This window comes from Schistocerca serialis, chromosome 1, assembly GCF_023864345.2.
Source record: "Schistocerca serialis cubense isolate TAMUIC-IGC-003099 chromosome 1, iqSchSeri2.2, whole genome shotgun sequence".
NCBI classification, from domain to species: domain Eukaryota; kingdom Metazoa; phylum Arthropoda; class Insecta; order Orthoptera; family Acrididae; genus Schistocerca; species Schistocerca serialis.
The window spans coordinates 111,496,170-111,520,646 of NC_064638.1; the positions used below are offsets into that span (position 1 = coordinate 111,496,170).

Genomic DNA, 24,477 nt, shown 5'->3' on the forward strand with positions numbered 1-24,477 from the left:
TGAGCGGGAGAGGACCACAGGGGGGATGCCTGGTACCACAGACGGGATTCCAAATGCACCAGACCGAAGATGGAACACCCAGGAGCGTGTCTGGTGGGCACGGACCGCAAAGAGAACACCCAGGACTGCAGCGGACAGAAAAGGGAACGGCAATGCTCCAGAAGATCGCAGTGAGCGGGTGCGGACCACAGAGGGAGCGCCTGGTGTAGGGGGAATGTCACAGGCATAAATACTGGACCAGGTCCACCCAAGTAGTAGTCTCAGGTTGCACCTGAGGAAGGTAACGAGTTACGCTACCAAAATATTGTGCAAGTACGACACTGATATCCGGCAGAACACCCGACAATCCAAGATGTCAACTTTGAAGTTTGCTGATGTCATCGTAATTCTGAGAGACAGCAAGGGATGTGGAAGAGCACTTGAATGGAACAGACAATGGCTGAAGTAGAGTGGATATAAAATGCAGACTGCCTATAGCAAGAAAGGCATTTCTGAAAAAGAAAAATTTTTTTTGTAACCTAAAATAAATTTAAGTGTTAGGAAGTCTGAATGTATTTAAATAGAGTCTAGCCTTGTGTGGAACTGATACATGGACAGTAAGCAGGTCAGGCAGGAAGAAAACATGAGGATTCATAATGTGACACTACAGAAGAATGCCGAAGATTAGAGAAGATTAGATGGGTAGATGAGGAGGTACAGCATCGAATTGGAGAAAACTGAAATGGAGGGAAGTGAGGGGGTAAAAATTGTAGAGGCAAATGAATACAGTAAGCAGAGTTAGTCATGCATGCTGCAGTAGTTACTCGCAGATGAAGAGCCTTGTGCAGAACAGAGTAGCACAGACCAGTCTTTGGACTGAAGACTACAACAATGACATCATCATTTCCTCTACTGCCTTCACCATTGATCATGTTATTGGCACATACACCGAGTTAAAACAGGCAAATTATATGACTATCATATACAAATCTACTTCATCAGCTTCTCAGTGTGCATATTCCTCACATTTAATTATAATCACAGCACAAGATCTCACTTTCTAGGATTCTAGTGTTATCATGCATAAAACAAAAACTTTCTCAAATTTCTTTTACATTGCTGCTCTCCAAATCTGGGATGAACCCTCTGGACTCTGTACACAATTTAATACCGTGCTGCACTTGGCTGAAGCACTTCCTTAATGTCCCCATGATCTCTTGCACTCCAAAAAAGTACTGCCTTCTCTCTGAAGTAAATGCTCATTTGTTCTTCCACTTTCACATATTTCTGTTTTCACTTTCCAATTACTCTTGCATTTTCTTTTTGGTCACAGTTCAAAAAATTAATCTACCTACCTGTTTGTTAATTATCTTTACTGTTCTACTCTTCAGAAACAAAAATAAACTTTTCTCTGCTCTCCAGCTATCATTGTGATTTTATTTCTGTTGTTATATGTGTTAAGATTCCTTAATAAATGCAAGACTAACTGTATTCCATATATTGTAATGAATGTGATGATTTAAAATGAAAAATCATTGATTAGAAAGAAAACACTGCCTCTCATCATAATATTTGCAAGATAGATACATAATATGTCGAGGATGTAAAATGTTTCTTTATTTGTATTGGAAATTGGGCTCTCGAAATTTTCAGAGTAAAGTTCAACATGATGAGAGTACCTTTCTTTTAGCATTTCCCATTGGAGCTTGTTATGAATTTCTAAACAAGCTCATATTGAAATATGCCATTGTTTTTTGTATCTTCACAGCCTCGTATGGTAATTCAACTTGCTAAGCAATCCAGAACAATACACAATACTCAAAGATTGGCCAAACAAGGACCCCCCCCCCAACAACATCATTCAGGAAGTGTCACCGGAAATGGAAAGATTTGGAAGTTGTATGGGCCCCCACAAACCAACATCATCATTTATATCCACCCAGCACTATCTGTTGTGATATGACTACTATTTAAAGAAAACATAGCGTACAAATATATAGGCTGTGATAGCCTCAGGTGTGTCTTTTTTCCCTATACATAACACCTTTTTAACAAGAACATATAGTTATCATTTTACAAAAGTAATTTATTCATTGTAAATTATTTCTGTTATATACATACTGCCAAAAGAATTACATAAAAAATTGTGATTTTCTTTGTATTGTTGCTATACTTCATTTTTTGAACTTTATGTGTATTCTAACCAAAGGTTTTGTGATTTATCCTGATCTTTACGTAGTGAGTATTAACTCTTTTGTCATTGTTCTCTTTCACGAGTTGATTTTATCTCAGTTCCGCACTATAGTTGTTTTATTTGTGACTGTAGTTGCTAGCTGTTTGCAAAGTTGTTGTTAATTCCTATCTATAAATAGAAAATGAAAATACATTTTTTATTTCCTTTACAGGTTATGGTGTTGAATATGATTTTGTAGACCCACGAGAATTGTATCCCACACTAGAAACTCAAAGAATTAGTGGCCTGTTCTTTGCGGGACAAATAAATGGAACTACTGGTTATGAAGAAGCTGCTGCTCAAGGAATAGTTGCTGGCATCAATGCTGCACTGAAGGTACCATGCCTCACTCAGTAGTCATACCAGTTGATTGATATTTAAAAAAAATATATGTTTCTATTTTATGTGCTTTTTATAATAGGTACAAAAGAAACCACAGTTTACGGTGAGCAGAACAGAAGGATATATTGGTGTTTTGATAGATGATCTGACAACTTTGGGGACAAATGAACCTTACAGAATGTTTACAAGCAGAGCTGAATTCAGGCTGTCACTCAGACCAGATAATGCAGACTTAAGACTTACTGAGAAAGGTATTCGTGGTATTTGTACTTTGTAAAAATAAAAAAATAAAATATTTTTCTCATGTATTTAAGAAACTGGACACGTTTAGATTGTTATTGTAAACATAGTAAGTACATTTATGTTGCATATATATCCCATCTTTTGAAATCACCTGTTAACTACCATTCCCTACACAGTGGAATGACAGATTTTGTCAGTCTTTACCTATACTAGGGACTTCATGTTTTTCACCCATTAGTGTTTTTACTGAATGACTGTCTAGAGAAATTAGCAGAAGTATACTGTTGATTACGGCCATTAATTACTAGGTTATGAGGCGGGTTGTGTGTCACACCAGAGATATCAAAAGACGTGCAAGACCAGAGAAAAAATCAAGGCAGCAACTGATCTTCTAAGATCAATAGTGAAACCATCACACTTCTGGAGAGAGATATTGAAGCTACCACCAGCAAAATCCTCAGCACTAAAAAGGTACTAATCAAATTAAACCAAAGGAAGGTGGGTAAATTATACCTTAGTATGTAGAGTCTCTAAGAACTGTTCACTAGATTAGAAAAACAAAATGGCATAAAAAATAATATTTGTGTTACTATTAAATTACGTGAAGCTTTAAATAATGAACGTCGTTAAACACATTGAGAAAACAAAATAATAACTAACGAAAGCAGGGTAATGTGCATGCTTAAATTGGGAGGAATAAAATCTCTTTTGCTTCATTGTTGTCACAGGATTTCACTGAAATAAAAACTATAAAAATGGCTTAAGTTTTGTTGAAACACTTCCCAGAAACTCAATACATCATATTAAGATGGGGCGGTTAGGCCATGGCAGGTAGCTGATGAATGAAGCTGAGCACTGCTCTGCCTGCTTGTTTTTAGTGAGGATATTATTTTACTTTTGTCTTCTGCTGTGAATAAGCACGACTGTGTAAGTCAAGGCTTTGGGAAAAGAAGAAACATTTCATTGGCGGACATGTCATAAACAGTCTCAGTTTGTTTGATTGTTGCACAAGACAGTTTTTCATGGGCAGTTTTCCCAGCAAGTGAGCTGGTGACGAAATGCACATATTAAATGCCACGCTATTCATAAAATCCATTACCCTCACATGCATCTCGACTTTTCCTGAGTAACTGCACATGGCGTTACATCATGTTGTTTATCGCAAATATGTTATGAATGATCTATAGTGGTGTCATAAGCCTCAGTCACAGTGAAGATGATTCAAGTCATATTACCCAGACTGTCCATCTAGAATGTTGTTGAGAAGTTTAACAACAGACACCAGGAATGTGATTTTCTAATTCATTGCATGGTGTATTAAATATCTCTGTACCATATGTTACTCACCATATAGAACAGGTATTGAGTGGCAGACAGGCACAGTGAGAAAGAATGCTATAAATATTTCAGGATCCAAAGGAAGCCCTTCATCAGAAGTAGAAAACTCGCACACATTCACAAAAGCACAATACTCCCACACACGGCCACTGTCATCTTTGGGCATAATAGCCCAACAGCAGCTGCGTCCAAAGTAGCAACCTAGTTGGGGTGGTTAGTTGTCATATACAAAGTCACATGGACTGGGGAGTCCGTAGGACTGGAGCAGCTGCATAACATTATCTGCCAGGGTTTCAACTACATCTTGACATGCCCAGAAATGAGAAATATCCTCCCCACTATTCTCCCCACCCTTCCCACAGGAGTATTCTGCTGCTCACACAACCTATACAATATCCGTGTCAGTCCCTGTTCCAACTCTGGTTCCAATCCCTTGCGCCTCATGGCTCATATCCATGCAATAGACTATGTACAGGACCTGCCCCATACATCCTCCCTGTAACACCTATTCAGTCCTGTCACAGGCTTCTCCTGCCCCATCAAAGAGAGGCCTCCTGTGAAAGCACCCATGTGATCTACCAACTTCCTTGCAACTATTGCGCTACATTCTACGTGAGCATGACAACTAGCATGCTATCTGTCCGCATGACAACTAGCAAGCTATCTGTCCACATGAATGGCCACTGCCAAACTGTGTCCAAGAGATAGATGGACCACATCATTGCTGAGCGTGCTGTCCAGTACAAAGTGCTTCATTTTAAGAACTGCTAAACAGCCTTTGACATCTAGATTCAACTGCACCAACACCAGCATTTCTGAATAGCACAATTAGGAACTCGCTCTGCAACATATTCTTAGTTTCTGTAACTCTCCAGGCCTCAACCCTCAGTAGTCCCTCTCCGTGCTCTCACTCCAGTACTACATGTCTTCTATCCTCTCTGCTTCCTCACCTTCCAGCACAAACTCCCTGTACTGCACCTAGCAGCCCCATCCTGTCCCCATCACGTGCATGCTCCCACAGCCAGCACTAGTATCTCTCCTCACCCCTATCTTGTTACTCCACCCCCTCCCCACATCTCCTCTGTACCCACCTATACCTATTGCCTTCAAGCAATTAGCACAGAGTGGAGTTCTGGAAATTTTTTTCCTTCAGTTTGGATTATTGCTTGACATCACTGCAAGAGACTGAGTCAGTAGTGATATTAATTTCTGTGTTAGACTGTTTGAATGATGTACAGGATTGTGTTATGGCTGGTCCTTGGAATGTGACAGTTTTCAGTTTCATAATAAATGGACTAGGTTTTTGTTACAAATTATTCTTCATGAATATGGACGGTGTTCAAGGTGTACTCCATTGTGTGATGATGTGAACTTTCCAAATCTTTTACAATTTGTTGGAGGCAGATCTTAGAAAAATAAAGCATCTCCCCAAAATATTCACTCCTGTTATAAACTGATAAAGCCAAGTATATGGCATGCTGCTTGAGCAAAATGTCTCTAATATCAGCTGCTGAAATTGTTGGTGTGTTCCTGATTTCTGTTGTTTGACTAGGTCCACATTTCCTTTCATGTAAGTAGGGTGTTGCCTTTTGACATGTTGCTTTGACAAGTGCAGATAATATTGTCACGTCATATTTTCCATGGACAAGCAGTAATGTCATCATCCTCATTACATCATATGCCATGTCATTCCATCTTAATTGATGGACCAGCGAATGAGGCACATCCATCAATTATGGTCCATAAACTTCTCTACCTTCTTTGATACTGCCCCAAATCCATTATCTCTGCTCGATGTCAGATGTTGTCATATCCTTGTACCTGAGTTTTGGTTGTCCTCTTGGTCTTCAGTATTTGAGTTTCAAATCACAAATCATACATCAGTTTTGGCAGCCTGCTAGCATCCATGAATCTCATATGTCCATACCATGTCAGCTGCTGGTAGGTTATTTTGTCTTGTGACCTTACCACTTGAGCCTCTTTTTGGATTTATGCACTCGCCTCCCACCGTGTTCTGCTTACCATGCTACAAACCAACCTTAGCTTACTGAATTCTGTTGATATTTTTGCTCCTTGTGGTCCATGTTTCACATCCATATGTTAAAATTATGATGTAATAGGTTCTGTGGCAGGAGGAACAAGACTTCCGGTCAGGTGAATACAGGGTTATAAATACAAAATCAAATAGGGGTAATGCAGGAATGGGTTTAATAATGAATAAAAAAATAGGAGTGCGGGTAAGCAACTACAAACAGCATAGTGAATGTATTATAGTGGCCAAGATAGGCACGAAGCCCATGCCTACTACAGTACTACAAGTTTATATGCCAACTAGCTCAGCAGATGACGAAGAAATTGAAGAAATGTATGATGAGATAAAAGAAATTATTCAGGTAGTGAAGGGAGACGAAAATTTAATAGTCATGGGTGACTGGAATTCGACAGTAGGAAAAGGGAGAGAAGGAAACATAGTAGGTGAATATGGATTGGGGCTAAGAAATGAAAGAGGAAGCCGTCTGTTAGAATTTTGCACAGAGCATAACTTAATCATAGCTAACACTTGGTTCAAGAATCATAAAAGAAGGTTGTATACATGGAAGAATCCTGGAGATACTGAAAGGTATCAGATAGATTATATAATGGCAAGACAGAGATTTAGGAACCAGGTTTTAAATTGTAAGACATTTCCAGGGGCAGATGTGGACTCTGACCACAATCTATTGGTTATGAACTGTAGATTAAAACTGAAGAAACTGCAAAAAGGTGGGAATTTAAGGAGATGGGACCTGGATAAACTAAAAGAACCAGAGGTTGTACAGAGTTTCAGGGACAGCATAAGGGAACAATTGACAGGAATGGGGAAAAGAAATACAGTAGAACAAGAATGGGTAGCTCTGAGGGAGTGAAGTAGAGAAGGCAGCAGAGGAACAAGTAGGTAAAAAGACGAGGGCTAGTAGAAATCCTTGGGTAACAGAAGAAATATTGAATTTAATTGATGAAAGGAGAAAATATAAAAATGCAGTAAATGAAGCAGGCAAAAAGGAATACAAACGTCTCAAAAATGAGATCGACAGGAAGTGCAAAATGGCTAAGCAGGGATGGCTAGAGGACAAATGTAAGGATGTAGAGGCTTATCTCACTAGGGGTAAGATAGATACTGCCTACAGGAAAATTAAAGATACCCTTGGAGAAAAGAGGACCACTTGTACGAATATCAAGAGCTCAGATGGAAACCCAGTTCTAAGCAAAGAAGGGAAAGCAGAAAGGTGGAAGGAGTATATAGAGGGTCTATACAAGGGCGATGTACTTGAGGACAATATTATGGATGAGGACAATATTATGGAAATGGAAGAGGATATAGATGAAGATGAAATGGGAGATATGATACTGCATGAAGAGTTTGACAGAGCACTGAAAGACCTGAGTCAAAACAAGGCCCCGGGAGTAGACAACATTCCATTAGAACTACTGATGGCCTTGGGAGATCCAGTCCTGACAAAACTCTACCATCTGTTGAGCAAGATGTATGAGACAGGTGAAATACTCTCAGACTTCAAAAAGAATATAATAATTCCAATCCCAAAGAAGGCAGGACTTGGAAGAGCAGTTGAACGGAATGGACAGTGTCTTCAAAGGAGGATATAAGATGAACATCAACAAAAGCAAAACAAGGATAATGGAATGTAGTCTAATTAAGTCGGGTGATGCTGAGGGAATTAAATTAGGAAATGAGACACTTAAAGTAGTAAAGGAGTTTTGCTATTTGGGGAGCAAAATAACTGATGATGGTCGAAGTAGAGAGGATATAAAATGTAGACTGGCAATGGCAAGGAAATCGTTTCTGAAGAAGAGAAATTTGTTAACATCGAGTATAGATTTAAGTGTCAGGAAGTCGTTTCTGAAAGTATTTGTATGGACTGTAGCCATGTATGGAAGTGAAACATGGACAATAAATAGTTTGGACAAGGAAGAGAATAGAAGATTTCGAAATGTGGTGCTACCGAAGAATGTTGAAGATTAGGTGGGTAGATCACGTAACTAATGAGGAGGTATTGAATAGGATTGGGGAGAAGAGAAGTTTGTGGCACAACTTGACTAGAAGAAGGGATCGGTTGGTAGGACATGTCCTGAGGCATCAAGGAATCACAAATTTAGCATTGGAGGGCAGCGTGGAAGGTAAAAATCGTGGAGGGAGACCAAGAGATGAATACACTAAGCAGATTCAGAAGGATGTAGGTTGCAGTAGGTACTGGGAGATGAAGAAGCTTGCCCAGGATAGATTAGCATGGAGAGCTGCATCAAACCAGTCTCAGGACTGAAGACCACAACAACAACAACAACAGGTTTCATAAATTACACTCTTACCTGTTAGTGGTACTTCTCTGTTCCACATTATGTCTTTAACTGTCTGATAGAAGTTACTAAATGCTTGAATTCTGTAAGAGATTTCTTTGTCTATAGATTCATTATCAGAGACAACATTGCCAAAATACCTGAAATTATCAATAATCTGTAGCTGTTTTTCCTCCATTCCAAAATATCCCATTGGTTGCCCATATTGTTTCATCACCACCACGTCATTTTTCTCGTGGCTGAAGATGAGACCATATGTTTCAGCAGCTTCTACCAAGATGTTCAACTGATCTTGAATGTCTTCTTTATAATGGCCCCACAGACATATGTCATCAGCAAACTACATTGTTTTAATTTTTTCACCTGTGATGATTTGGTGTACTTATGCCCAGATCTTGTTCATTAAAGTGCTGAAAAGAAGACAGAACTTCACTTTACCTTAAGCCAGATTTCATGCAAAAGGCTTCAGTCATTGCTTTGAGCATTTTGTAACTCACCATATAGCGGAGATGCTGTGTCGCAGATAGGCCCAACAAAAAGATACTCACAGTTAAAGCGTTCGGGCATTAAGGTCTTCATCAACAATAGACACACACATGCGCGTGTACACACCACACACACACACACACACACACACGCATGCGCGTGCGGAAACGCAACTCATACACACAACTGCAGTCTCAGGTTACTGAAACCACGCTCCATCTTGGATTTTCCGTTCTATGAGTGTCTTGCCTTTTCTGTGGGAATCTTCATAGAAATTCTTGACCCTGTGTACCATATAATCCTGATTTTCTGCAGTGGTTACCACATCTCCTCCCTGTTCACAGCAGTGAACACTTTCTTCATGTCCAGAAAGGCTACCACAGGTCTCATTTGTGTTCATACTTTTTTTTCCATGAACTGGCAAAGAGCAAAAATTGAACTGTGTATTGATCTTCTCTTCCTCAGTTCACACTGTTCTTGCAAGGGATTTTCTTAAATGAGGGATCTGATCTTATACCATATAATTCTTTCATAAGGTTTATCCACTTGAGATGATACAAAATTTTATTCTGTCACCTTTCTTGAAAATTGGAATTATGACACCCATTTTGCTATAAGCCAGTACATTCACTTCTTTCCACATCTCACAAAAGAGTCTGCAGATCCATAATCCCCCCCTTGCCCTACAGTGCCAGGAACTAGAATAGACCAGTGATTTTTCCTTGCCTGTCATAAGAGACAACTAAAAGGCATTTTATACTTAGTGACACTTTTCTGTTGATGAATTGTCTACCTTAGGACATCTATCAGTTTTAGCTCATTTCACAGTCTTCCCCTCAACCGTTTTGGCTTAGTTACTTTTGGTCCCTTTTCAGGGTTTGTTCTCCACTTTTCTGAATTTCACAGAAGTGTGGGCTTTTGACAAAGGGCACATTACACGGTTCATAATCTATCCACCATGTGCAGTGATCTTATGCACCTGCTATTTGAGTGGATTTATGTTCGCATCTGAAATTCAGTGCGTTACCAAGTCCATCATGGGGGGGTTGTCATGTACCCTCATGGTTGTAGCCCCCTGATAACACAGGGATATTACTGCTAATTCCTGAGCCGTAATCTCTGCACATATGCCAAGGAGGTCCAATCTGGGGCACCAGTCAATGGTTACTATCCCAGGTAGACTGTCCATGATGATGCCAGTGGAGAGAGCCTCTGATCAGAGTGAGTGGTATCAGGGTGGATTATCCACAATGAAAAGGATCAGAGTCACCCTACCAGTGGCCATGTCAATATGGCTGCCTCAGCACACAGAGAACAAGATTTTAATGCAGACACTTACAACTGAATGGTGTTTCCGACTTCAGCCATGCCTTAGGATGAGACTCAGGCAAGGGAATGGCGGTGAACAGTTCACCCAGTTTTAGGTGTGCTCCAGACCTGATGGAGAATCTTTTGTGACAATGAAGCCACTGTTTTTCATAGAAAATATTGAAGATCGGTTCAGAGAAGTTGCTGCAATAGAGAAAATGAGTAATGTATCTTTTTTTATCAAAACGTTGAATGCTAACCAATCACAGGCACTTTAGGCCTGTGAAAAACTCAAGAGATATACCACTTAGCATCTCTCTTCATAACCAACTCAACAGGATTCAAGGTGTGTTCCATTGGAACTGAACATTATAAACAGATGAAGAATTGCATGCTAACCTAGAGCAGTGTAAATCCATTTTGTTCATCTCACCTAGAGAGGACCTAAGAACAATAAGTTGGACACTGGAGCTTTCATCCTGGCCTGTGTTTTACCTGCAAAAGTTAAGCTTGTGATTTATAAGTGCTATATCAGGCCCTACTTTCGTCGTCCTCTGAGATTTTTGTGGTAACAGAGATGGGGACACTTGTTCTCCCACTGTACTAACGAGGCTACTTGTGGCACATGTGGCACGAGAAAGCACGAGAGCAGCCCTTGCGAGCAGTATCTTACAGGTGTTCACCAACATTTTCAGTTCTCAAAAAGGAGAAGAAAATCCAGGACTATAAAATGCTTGACACCTGCCTTATCAAGATGCTAAGGAAAACAACACTGCATGATCAATATGACATCAAACTTTGCAAACATTGTGTCATTGTGACACCACCTAGCATGATGACAAGGTCTCAGACAACAACACCTGGCCCTAGCCACATGTTAATTCCTGTTCTTCAGTGAGGGAAATGACACCAGTTCTCTGGACCCGTATTCCCACAGTACCGGTGTCAACCATCCCATCGGTGTTGTTCACCAACACCTGGGAAGAGGAGAAGGATGAAACAGAGCAGCAGTCTACTACCAGCCAGTGGCTGACTGAGCCACAGGCTGTGGGTCATAGAAGAGAACAGAAGTCAAGACAGTGAAATGTTCACAGAAACTGAAACCTCACAGGGACAAGAAGGTTAAATCGAAAGTTAAATTCAGTTACTTTGATCAAGGCAGACCCCTTCACCCCAGAGGTCAAGCATTTGAATAACAACAAAGAACTGGACATTGAGGTGGAGCATGCCTTAGCACCAAAGTGATTCACACTCTGAATTGCCCTTCACTGCTTTCTCAGATCCCAGTCTGATGTTTCTGTAATGGAACATCACCACGTAGCCAAACTCTCATCAGTTAATGGACATTTACTCTGCAGTCGGTGTGGCACTTCAAGAGGCACAGTTCTCAGAAACCCAACTCCTTACAATTAAAGATTACAAATCCAACTGCACAAAGCTCATTAATGCCAAGAGGGCACCTGGAGGAGAGTGCATGTTTAACCATTCTGACACCTCCAGTGAGCAGGCACTACTAACCATTGCATTAGAAGCTGTGGCTGTTCGTGTCTACCTATCATTAGGATAAAAGATGTAATATTTGCCTATCTCCATAAAGAGCTGGTGGAATTAGTATAATAGCTGCCTCCTTCCTTCCTCCTAGTGGGGGCTTTCAGTGTCCACAATCCAATGGGGCAATAGAGCAGTCAATATCAGAACTGCATTAATATTGGAGCTGCAACACTTTTCACTATGGCCCATGGAATATACTCAGCCATAGAAATTACAGTCTACAGCACAAGCTGATCACCCTTAATCCAGCAGTCCGTCCACCCATCAGCCAATGGAACATCCACCTCAATAGTCAATTTGAAAAGCCAACTGGCGAGCTTTCACCCACAAAGCAACGTTAGAAATCAGTCAGTAGAAAAGTAGATGCTGCTGACATGACTACACACACTGCGAAAGCAACAATACTCTATTCTTCACTCTCTTCCCAATGGATACAGGTGCCATTGGTGGTCTGAAAAAATAGCTGCTGCTATCAGAGAGCATCTCTGGGGACTTCAGCAACACAGATGCCGTCTGTCTATGAAACATTTAATAGCTTTGAAGAGACCTCGAGCAAAAATGTAGTTTTTAATAAGGAAGAGAAAGCAGGCATGTTGGGAAAAGTATGTATCATCTGTGGAAGGCCGCACCCCATTGTCTTAAGTATGGGCCAAATGCTGCTGCATTCATGGCCACCCAATGTCCATACCAGTTCCAGGCATCTCCTTTAGGGGCGATGTCTGTACTGGTCCCAAGTCCATTGCTGAATGTTTCGCAGCACACTTCATCAAAGTGCCCGAATGCAGCAACAGCCATACTAAATACCCAGAAATGCTTGGCAGAGCAAAATTCGTATCCTTCCATGCACAAGACTTTGAATCATGCAATGTTCCATTTACTGAATGGGAGTTCCACATATTTTGCAATGTGTCAAGGGACAGCCCTTGGACCTGATAAAATCCATAATCAAATGCTTAAACACCTTAGCGGCAACAGCATAAAACACATTCTCATGTTTTTAAGTTGTATTTGGCTGCCGGAAAGTTACCCTCCCAATGGTGAGAGGGTATTATTATTCCTACCCCAGAACTGAGAAAAGACCCCACTAACGAGAGGGATATATACATCACAATTTCAGAACAGCATTTGAGCATTCTGCTACACAGTGGTTTGGAATCTGCACTGTGAAATGCTTTCATGCATCACCAACCCCTGATTGCTGTGTTCTTTGACCTACAGAAGATGCACAATATCAGCTGGTGCCATGACATCCTGTATACACTACATGAGTGCGGCTTCCAGGGCCTGTTTAGTAATTTTTATCCAGAATTTCCTTTCCCTCTGATTATTCTGGGTCCAGTTAGGTTTGATCCTTGCCAAAAGATTTGTAGAGGAATATGAGGTCCCTCAGGAATTGATTCTGAGTATAACCTTCTTTGCCATACAATCAGTGGTACTTTGACAGCAGTGGAACCCATAGTCTCACTATCACTCTATGTGCATGACCTTCGTTTGCATTACATCATTGTGCACCACAGAGTGCCTACTTCAGGGGTCCACACACAAAGTACATAATTGGATCGTGAATCATGGATATCAATTTCCTCCTGCAAAAATTTGCGTCAAGAACTTTTAAACTTTTGTCGATTCAGTATTGTGCGTCTGTGCTCATAACTTTACCTTGGTAACTAGTTACGTGAAGACTTTGAAATATTTGCCAGCTCAAGGCAGATTGCATGAGGAAGCTTAATACCCTCAGATTTTTCAGCAGTGCCTCCAGGGATGCGGACTGCACAGTTCTTCTGCTGTTTTTTAATTTTATCTCGACTGGACTACAGATGTGTGGCCTACGGGTTGGCAACACCATCAGGACTGAGCTTGTTAGTCCTGGTCCACTACGGTGGTGTGCAGTTGGCAACCCTTCCGTACGAATACTGTAGATGTTCTCCTGGTGGAAGTTGGTGTTCCACCACTGAGGCTCACATGCCAGAAAGTCTGGGCAAAGTATGCAGTGACGATCTATCAGGTGCCTCTCCATCCATGTTACTCGACTCTTTTTCACAACCAACAGTTCAGATTGTTTACGGATTGCTCAAAAATGGGTAGACCAGCTGGAATGGGTCGTAGCTTTATTACAGGACCTCCAACTGCCCCCACTTATCTGTATTCATTGAGTTCTCTCTCGGATCTCCCACCCCTCTCTCTCTCCATCCCATGGTATTTATCCAGTCCTATGATTTGGATTGCATCCTTAGGAGAAATGCTGATACCACTATTTTTGGATGCCTGTTCACTTTGGTTCCCCATGGCTACTCAAATTCAACATGCATCTACACAGATGAATCAAAAGTCAGTGACAGGGTCGGATTTTTTTGCACATGCAGGGGGCACGAGAAGTATTCTCGGCCAACTTCATGCTGTGTATACACTGCAGAGCTGGTTGCCACAACAATAGCCTGCACTACATTAATACTCTCAACACAAAGAACTTAATGATTTGTAGCAACTCCACTCACTTCTTAAGGTTGCTAACACACTAGACCTGTTAGTTGACCTCCATTTTTAATGATTTGTAGCAACTTCATTTACTTCTTAAGGTTGCTAACACACAAGACCTGTTAGTTGACCTCCACAGCTCCGAAATGCCATTAAGATTCATCTGGATGTGGAACCGTATAGATATTCCTAGAAATGAACTTTCTGGCCAATTGGATAAAAAAGCAAGCACAGGAGACAAACTTGAAGTTGGAGTACTGGAAAAGATTTATGATTGCAACAGCAACAACAGATTTGAAAAACTTGGTAGCTGGAATGGCAGGCTACAATGACCCTGAATAAACTTGGAGGTTGTGGAAGGAGTACCTCTTGCTGTGGTGCCCTCAGTGATCTCGGGCTACTTTCTCCATCCAGGCTGTCGAGCATTTTTAAACTTTCTTGTACATATTTTATTTATCTAACTGCTTAGGCTTATTAACTCTCTAGTGTGTACAGTCTGCATTTTCTTACCCATTTTAGTTCATCACCCATTTTTCTTGTACTGATGACCCTTCTCCATGTAACCTTCAGTGACCAGCTACAGTTTTTAGCTGCCTGGGTTTTATCTCACTTTTCACTATCTTGATAAAGCTACTATCAAAAACATTGTCAACCACAATTACATGAAGACAGACCCTGGAGCTGACTGTTCTCCTTTACTTGTTTCACATCTTTTTTTATGTAATTATACTGTGAATTGAGGGATCAATAACCAAAGTAGTTTTCTCTCCGTAAAATTATCATCATCCATTATTTTCCAGAAAATCCTCTGGCTTTGATCATTCCTCCAGTTATTTCATCAACACCCACCAATTTACCATTTTTTGTGGAATTTCCAGGCATATTGTACACCATTCCAAGTTATGTCTGTCCTGTTTGAATCAAATGGATGTGATACAGCACAGTCATCTTGTGTAAGCTATATGAGGTGAGGTAAAAAAAAAGGGAATTTTTGTTTTTCTTAAAGAATCTTTCTTTATTCATCATCATCAATTTTGTCTCCTTCAAAGTAATCCCCCTAAGATATAATACATTTGTGCCAGCACTTTTTCCGATCTACAAAGCACTTCTGGAACTCACTTTTTGTTATGGTGTTCATCTCCCTCAGCAACTGCTTTTTTATCTCATCAGTGGTGGCAAAAGTCCTCTTACAGTGCTCATTAGCCTTGGGAATAGAAAGGAGTCACAGGGGGCCATGTCCGGCGAATAAGGTGGCTGAGGCAACATAATGGTTTTGTTTTTTTACTTGCATTATCATTATGCAATTTCCTCAATTGGTTTTGCCATTATTCTGATCATTTTCTTCATATTGCTTCATGCAAATGGTAAATAACTCATATTTTGTCATCTGTTACAAATTATGGCTTGTTATCAACTTCATTCAGAAATTCCAGAACATGTCTGCACAACATCATTTTTAGAAGAAATTTAACAATTTTGGAAAAAATGTTGCTGTTACATGTTTCACGCCCAAAACATCTAAAAAAAATGATTAGCATGACTCAAAGGGTATGCTGAAATTATCTGCAACTTCTCTATTGATGATTTTGTGATTTTCCAGACCCATTTTCTTTACAGCTTCCATATTATCATTAATAATGGAATAATGGATGTGCTTGGGCATCCAGGGCAGTTGTCTTTATCGTCTTCTTGAAACACTTTGAAACATTTAAAGCACTCATAAACTCTTGTCTTATCATAGTAGATTCGCCAAAAACCAATGTAAATATTTGGAATGTGGGGCTCCACTTTATTCCATTTTGTAAGCAAGATTTTCTAAAAAGTAAAAATTCACCAAGCACTCGGAAACACGTATAACCTTTTTGAATTTCACCAGTAAACTAAATATTTAAAACAACTGAAAATTCAAACATACATCAGGATCATATGTACCAACAAGATAAAAAAAATCTGGAAATCATTTGTATAAAGCCGGTGAAATAAAAAAATCCGTTACTTTTTGATCACAGCGTGTATGTAATTCACATTTAACAAGTCATCGAAGTAATGCTCTGAGGCCCATTTAAATTTATCGTCATTCGTGATGGGATTGGAATGTTCCTTATCTCTTTTTCTATTTTTCGTCATTCCATATAGAATTATGTTATTCCCATTAACCTCATCTTTCAGTTTATGGTTCCACTTGTTCAGCCACTCCACTCATTTGTCTGTAACAGTTGGTCTTGCTTCTTTCATAGTGATTCTGTTTGGTTTCTTGGGAGTAATGTATTATTTTTTAAATTCAAGATATTAGTAGCATTGTTCTGCACACAATCCATTTACCCCATGTCGAACAGAAGTGATGACAGGTACATCCCTGCCCTACTCCCTTAACTGTATGGAAGTTGATTGACGATGTATGATCTACCCGAACAGGCAAATAATTGTTGATCTGAATGTTCTACATCGTTAATAATCTAGAGTAGATGATTCAATACTTTTGCTGGGCAAAAAGTGTTGGTGTTTTAGCTGTCAACCTTATAGTTGGCTTTAGGCTGTCACTTACCAGCTATCCTTTTAATGTCATCATAGCTGCTGCATCCCATATTATCAGTTATCTGCCTTACGTACTCACACCTAGTGCTGTTCCAGCAATTCTTTCCTTCCACTACAATTTTTAGCAATGAGCCGTGGTACGTGCCCAACCATTCTCTCGCTTCAGTTCATTTTCTCTCTCTCTTTCTCTCTCTCTCTCTTTCTGTCTTGCTCTCGCTCTGGTTTCTCTTTCTCTTAATCAGTCCATCTCATCTTCAGTGGTCTCCTGCAAAACTGTATTTTTTTAATTATTGACACCCACTAGTGCACGTTATGCACCCATCTCAGATCCTGTTTTGTGTTGGTGATTCCTACCATTCCATCAGTGAACTATATTATCCTTATTTTCCATTGGTGAATAACAACTCCTACATTGAGAGATTCCTTTACTTCCCTCATTGCCTTTTCAGTATACAAATTAAATATCACTGGTGACAATGAGCAAACCCACCTCACACCTTCCATGATTTTACCTTTTGTACTGTTCAATCAGTGCTGTCCAACCCTGTTTGCTGCATGTGAAGAGAATGGATTGCCCTTCTATTCCTGTGGTTGACACCTCTCTTCATAAGAATGGATAAAAATAATTCCACTGCCATTATCAACAGCCTTCTCCAAATCTACGTATGCTATATATGTTTCTTTGTTTTTCCAAATCTGCCCTCTGTTATTCACCTCACTGCTAAAATTGTGTCTCAAGTGCCCTGGTTTCTCATAAAACCAAACTGGTTGTAATGTAATGTATTTTTAACTTTCCTTCCCATTCTCTGATAGAGTACTCTTTTGAGGATCTTTTATGCATTTGATAGTAGCCTGACCGTGGAGCAATTTTTGCATGTAAACTCTCTTGCTTTCTTTGGAAATGCAATACTTACTTTCTTTTTAAAATTGCAGTGCTACATCAATTTCATTCTTGATCTCATATAATTTTTGCTCATCCTTTGCCCTAATGCCTATAAGAGTTCTGCTGATATTTCATCAACCCCTGCACATTTATATCCTTTAAATTTGAGTAAAGCTTATTGAAATTTAGAAATAAGTATTGGATCTCTCCTATTATGGTCGTATATCATATCCTCATTTTTATTTGCTTATAGTCTGTGTAGGTCATTGCTGTTATATGTTTCGTTTTGTTTCTATCTCATGATATCTTTCCTCCACAACATCACAATTTATACATTTATGGACGCTGTTGAGCACTGTTTTTAAACTCCCTGGCAGGTTAAAACAGTGTGCCGGATCAGGATTCTAACATGGCATCTTTGCCTTTCTGCAGACAAGTGCTCTACTGACTGAGCTATCCAAGGACAACTCAGGATCCACCCTCACAACTTCACTTCCGCCAGTATGTCTCTCTTGCCTTCTGTCCAAATATCACAGAAGCTCTCCTGCATAGCTTGCAGGACATACGGAAGGCAGGAGAGAGGCACTGGTGGGGGCAGAAAGGCGTAGGTCCCAGTTTCAGGTTCCCATCATACACCCAGTTTTAATCGGTCAATAAATTTGTTTTATTTCTATTGCACTTCTACTGTTTTTGCTTACTTTTGACATCTTTCATGTTCATCCTTTCTGTATTAATTCCGAAGTCACATCTGTTAACCATGGTTAGCTCTATTCTGCCTTTTTCATTCCTAGTATCTTATTTGTTGCATCTCTTAGAAGAACATTCCATCAGTTTTACACACCAGAAATTCCTTGAAATGTCATTATTTCTTTTGTCACATATTCCAACAAGTCAGACTGAATTTTTGTTTCCTTCAACGTACCTCTGTTCTTATATTTCAACCGCTTTCTCGTTAAATTCCTGAATTTTGACTGATGTGTCATTAGTGCCATGTTTTCATCACTACCAGTGTTAGCACCTGAATAACTTTTGCAGTCCTCAATTTCCTGAATGTTTTTACACAAAAATACAGTCATTCCGATATCCTATTTGACTCCCCTGTATCTTCCACCTATGCTTTCTTTCAACAGCTTTTCAAAAAGTGTGTTCGTGAAATCACTATCTCGTGCTTAGCACAAAATTCTGTTAATCTCTGTACACTCTCGTTTTGCTTGCCAAGCTCAAACTCTCACGTTACTGTCTTTTTCCCTACTTTCATCTACAACTGCATTCTCATATCACCTTTGAAATGATTAATTAATTCAGTGATATTATCATATATGTCCTCAATTGTACTGTTGTTCGCATCTGTGTTTGGCATGTATATGTGTATGACTACAGTGTCTGTCCGATATCCATTCAGTTCAACCATCTGTATTGTCTGTTTCCCCCTCATTATTATTCCCACTTCTGCTCTATCTTTATGTGACCCCCCACCACCTCCAATAACTCGCCTCCCGTAGCCATCACATTTCATTGCTTTCTAAAATATCTAGTTGTATTCTTTCTGTTTCTACATTTAAAATTTTCTAGTTTCTCATAATATTTTAACATTCCATGTATCCAGTCTAATAACCATTTCTGTTGTATGACAGCAAAGTGTATTCAAAATGTAATCTTACAACACCATGTAAAAGGCTTTCTCTGATATAGAAAGAATGTATAGACAGGTAATTCTACTCAGAACTTGCTCATTGATTTGACAAATAAGTCAAATCTACCCTCTTGTGCTTCAGCCGGGCAGGAATTGGTTTTATTCTTTGAATGCATGTGAAAGCAGACTCTCAACCGTCCATGCATAATGTGAAGCATAACTGGGCTAACGTAGGTATTAGGCTTAGAGTCCTGCAGCAGAACAAGTTTTTTGATGAACCTTAAATATTTTAGAAAGTAGCATACACTGCAGTTTTTTGGCATCCAGCAGTGGTTCGCTGACAATCTGAGTATCAGTTTCATGTTTGGTTGAATATTTTCACTTGCTGGCATCCTATACACTTAGAAGTACAGTTTGGAGTGGAATGCAAGGAGAAACAAATGGAAAACTTATGCAGGCTTGTGCATTTGAGTCCCAATCCAGCACTTTTTTTTTAATAATATTTGTTTTTCTTTCAGTGCACAGTATTTTGTCTTTGCACTTTGCGTTCAAGCCTATTTTGTTTTTACTATGTTTTCAATTTGCTCCTTATCACACTATTCACTCTTTCCCTTTACTAACTATATGAAAGAGATTGACAACTAATTTTTAGGTAAAATAATCAAGTAACCTGCTAAATGGATGGCATATTATTTTTTACCCTTTGTTAAAATGCTCCATTCTTGTTACAGTGCTTTTGACGTGATGGCAATTCATGGTGATATAAAAACTACAGAAACCATATGTGAATCAATGCCTGATGTACTAGGACATTTACTACATGATAGAGCGCTGTTGATGCGTCTTGTGATAGAAGCTTTGTACGAAATGGCTATTTGTGAGCAGATGGAGGAAGTGGAAGAAATACGCAGAGATGAAGCCTTGATCATACCAACTAGTATCAACTACGCAGCGTGTGTATTTAATTAGGTTTTTTTCAGTCATACTCATTTCTTCTTTGTATGTATTAGTTGTTCTATGAACTGCTGACTTTCTTTCTAGGAAATCTTTGTGCTTATCATCTGAAGAGATTGAGAAATTGACACTAGTACAACCATCAACTGTGAGTATCTCATATAATAATACATGTGCAACTTTTGCACAAATGTAGAAGAGTGTTTCAATAATATATTTTATCGTATTATTATGTGAAGTGAAAATGAAGATAGACAATTATTGGTGAGCCAAAATTGGCGATAGTTAAAGTTTATTTTTCAGATGCTTAAGTATTTGTTTCCGTTTCATTTTATGTGAAAAATACAGTTTCATAACAGTTTTTTAAATATAATATTATACTGGAAATTAAAACAGAAGTGCTTGTTCAAGGGAAAAAAATTAACATTTAGTATCGTACAAAATTGGGGTCTTAAGATACAGAAATGGAATCTTCAAGGCAGACATTAACTGTTGTGTTATTCTATATCACACTGATCAATAATAAATAAATGTTTCAAAAGTCCTACAATGTGTGTGACCAACTCAAAAATAATTAATTATACTCCTGAATCCACTGTAAATATCTCCTACTAAATATTTTATGTATTGTTGGGAAATGTGTTAACAATAATTGAAATTTCATAGGTGTTTACACAGAATATACTGCAAGGTATGTACCATCACATCTATGTAACGCAAAAGGAAAGGTAATTATATTAAAAAGGAAAAACACTTCCAGATGTTCAGCAAAATTATATTTATTTAGTCACGAACTGGTTTTCAGCCTCTAAAGCCATCTTGAGGTGACAACTGAATATCACAAAGAGAGATAAACATGATGTGCAACTTACACAGATATTATTTGTACAGAAGATAGAAAAATCACAAAGTGTTTATACAGGAAAAGATTACAATAACTAAGTTAACTAATTAAGGGGCAAACAGTTTTATATGGAGATACATGTAACAAATGACGAGAAATAAAATGAATTCACAGTCTGAATCTAATATTTGTAATAAAAACTTGATTTAGCAAAGGGGGAAAATGGAAATTGAGTCGAAACATTTAATACTAGGCTGGCATTCTGTATCATGCGTTTGTTGATTTACATTATTTCGAGTAGGGTCATCTTTTTTGCAGAGTGTAAAACTTAACTTTCTACATAATATGGATGGTTTCCTGCTAAAAGATGATCAGCAAAGGTCAAATCTTTCTTCCTTAATCACCAGCTTCTCTAATGTTCACATAACCGAATTGCCACAGCTCTGCCTGACTGACCAATACACACTTTTTCACATTGCTTCCAAGTGACTATTTGTACAACATTCTGTGGCAGGGGTTGTATTTTGTCTTTTCTACCGAACCCATGGCACAGAGTGGTGTATATGAAATCACTTGCAAGCAGTATGAAAAAGTGTATATTGTTCATTTGGGCAGAGCTGTGGCAATTTGATTACATGAACATGAGAGAAGCTGGTGATTAAGGAAGAAAGATTTTATCTTCACTGATCATATTTTAGCAAAAAACAATCCATAGTATGTAGAATATGAAGTTTGATATTACGTCAAAAAAAGCAGAAAGATGGCCTTATTGGAAACAATGCAAGACAACAAACACATGACACAGAATGCTAGCTTAGTATTAAATGATCAGACTCAATTTCAATTTTCTTCCTTGCTAAATTAACTTTTTGTTAAAAATACTAGATTCAGACTGTAAACTCATTTTATTTCTCGTCATTTGTTGTATGTATCTCCACATAAAAACTTTGTTTACCTCTTAATCATTGTAATATTTTCATATGTAAACACTTTGTCATTTTTGTATCTTCTGTACAAATAATATCCGTGTATGTCACACTTCATGTTTATCTCTGTTTCTGACATTCACCTGATAAGTGGAAAGCCAGTTCATGACCAAATAAAAATAATTTTGCACAACATTAGGAAGCATTTTTTTCATTTTAATGTTATCATGCCCTGCCAAACACTGACAGAAAATTCAGTTAATGTTGGAACGTTAATTATTGAACTAGCTGTGTGATTTCAACTTCAGTGTAAGTGCTCATCACATAAAATGGATCAATTCTGATCACAGGGTGGTCAAAATAAAAATGATCTGGATGGAATGTAACAATATTATGAAAAGGAAAGTTGCTACTCATATAGTGAAGATGCTGAGTCCCAGATAGGCACAACCAAAAGACTGTCACAAATAAATAAAGCTTTCAGCCAGTAAGGCCTTCGTCAACAATAGACGTGCACACACAACTGCGGTTTCAGGCAGCTGATTCAGTTGCCTGAGACTGGTCTTGTATGTGAATTGTGTTTGCGTTTGTTGACAAAGACCTTAAAGGCCAAAAGTTTTATTTATTTGTGGCAGTCTTTTTGTTGCGCATGTCTGCGACTCGGCATATCCACTATATGAGTAGCAACTTTTCTCTTCATAATATTGTTACATTCCATCCTGGATTTTCCATTGTTTGTCAAAAAGGACCTGGGAAATATTTTTAAGAGTGATGCAGAAGTGATCCTTGTTAATGATCTGGAGAACTGCCCATCATTGCAGAAAATGGCGGAAACTGTGATTTTGATGCACTATTGGTTCTGTCACAAGCGCATCTCCTGCATGCTCTGTTCCAAGTACATTTTCAGATGAATCCTGGTCAGCCTGTCAAGGTATGTGAACTCTTAAAACTTGCTCCATTATGTATCAGAAAATCCCCATCAGTACCTTGAAGAGCCATTCCATACTCTTGACGATTGCTGTTTGGTGGGCAATGTCTGGTGTCCACATCTTAATATGATTCTTTTACTGAAGTGTTTATGCTGACCGGTATTTCCAGAAACTGTTTAATCCATATGTGGATCAACTCACAGCAGATGAATGATTGTGTGGATATCTTCTGCAAGGCAGAGCAATAGCACACAACTGCATTGACTGCCTTGTCATGAGTGTATGAGGTATTGGATGAGGAGAGCAGAGATAGTGTAATCTCCTCTGGCCACCTCAGTCGTCTGATCTCTCTTGCTGGGATTTTTACCTGTGGGGCTAATTGAAGGGTCAGATGTACTAAAATAATCTGGAAGCACCACAGTGGAACATTGAAAATGCTATTGCTGCTATCCCTCATGCAGAATTCCTATGCATGTCTCACAGTTTGATAAATGGAGTACAGCGCTACATTGCTGTCAGTGGTGGCCATTTCCAGCCTCTTTTGTAATATTCATTAATAATGGTCAATCCTGCTTTGATGCTATTGTAAATATTTTCCTGACCTGTTTTAACGTGCCCACACTATATGATGTGAATTACTCTAGTTAATGTATTTTAACATCTGATCCAGAGCATTCATTTTTATTTTGATGGGGTTGGGTTACATAATAGTAGTGTTTAAAATTATGTGACTATGTTTCATTAAATCACAACCTGGGATATACTATAGATATTGTAAAAAAACTGTAAACAAACAATTGATTTCACATTTATCAATTATAATTGATTCATTTGAATGTTAAGTGTTGTCTCACATTTTCAGATCGCAGCTGCTAGCCGCATACCAGGAGTAACACCTTCCACAGTCGTTCGCTTGCTGAATTATGTGAAACAGCAAAATAGTGTGAACTGTCATGTCTAATCTGTTTTGATTGATGAAAAAAATAAAATCTGTATTTTTAGTTTTGTGAAATTAAATATATTTCCTTCAGATTGTCAGTATTTTCGCAGATGTTTATCATTATTAATGTGTAGACTAGCAAACCTACAAATCAGTTTGAATTATCATGAAAAGAACCGCTATTGACATCAGAGTTTATTCATCTTCATTGACTTCTTTTTCTCAATTTTTAGTTCAGTTTGTAAGATATGTGTTATTCACCTGGTGATGATATGGGGTGCCATTGGTTACACGTCTGTCACCTCTTGTTCACATTGACGGTACTTTGAACAGTGGACGTTACATTTCAGATGTGTTACGACCCATGGCTCTACCCTTCATTCGATCCCTGCGAAACCCTACATTTCAGCAGGATAAAGCACGACCGCATGTTGCAGGTCCTATACGGGCCTTTCTGGATACAGAAAATGTTCGACTGCTGCCCTGGCCAGCACATTCTCCAGATCTCCCACCAATTGAAAACGT

General features: G+C 38.9%; 1 protein-coding gene across 4 annotated transcripts in view; it reads left to right on the forward strand.

The window, feature by feature from the left end:
- The window catches only part of LOC126462823 (protein MTO1 homolog, mitochondrial), a 125,849-nt gene extending 101,826 nt beyond the window's left edge, over positions 1-24,023 (forward strand). For 3 of the 4 annotated variants that reach the window (XM_050096104.1, XM_050096103.1, XM_050096101.1), the window contains 6 exons: positions 2,385-2,548; positions 2,634-2,805; positions 3,106-3,268; positions 20,091-20,312; positions 20,401-20,461; positions 23,875-24,023. In XM_050096104.1, the coding sequence (XP_049952061.1) occupies positions 2,385-2,548; positions 2,634-2,805; positions 3,106-3,268; positions 20,091-20,312; positions 20,401-20,461; positions 23,875-23,973 (881 nt within the window). In that variant the 3' untranslated portion in view covers positions 23,974-24,023. The remainder of the gene's footprint in view (positions 1-2,384; positions 2,549-2,633; positions 2,806-3,105; positions 3,269-20,090; positions 20,313-20,400; positions 20,462-23,874) is intronic. The other variant, XM_050096105.1, reaches the window with a different exon arrangement.
- The last annotated feature ends 454 nt before the right edge of the window (positions 24,024-24,477 follow it).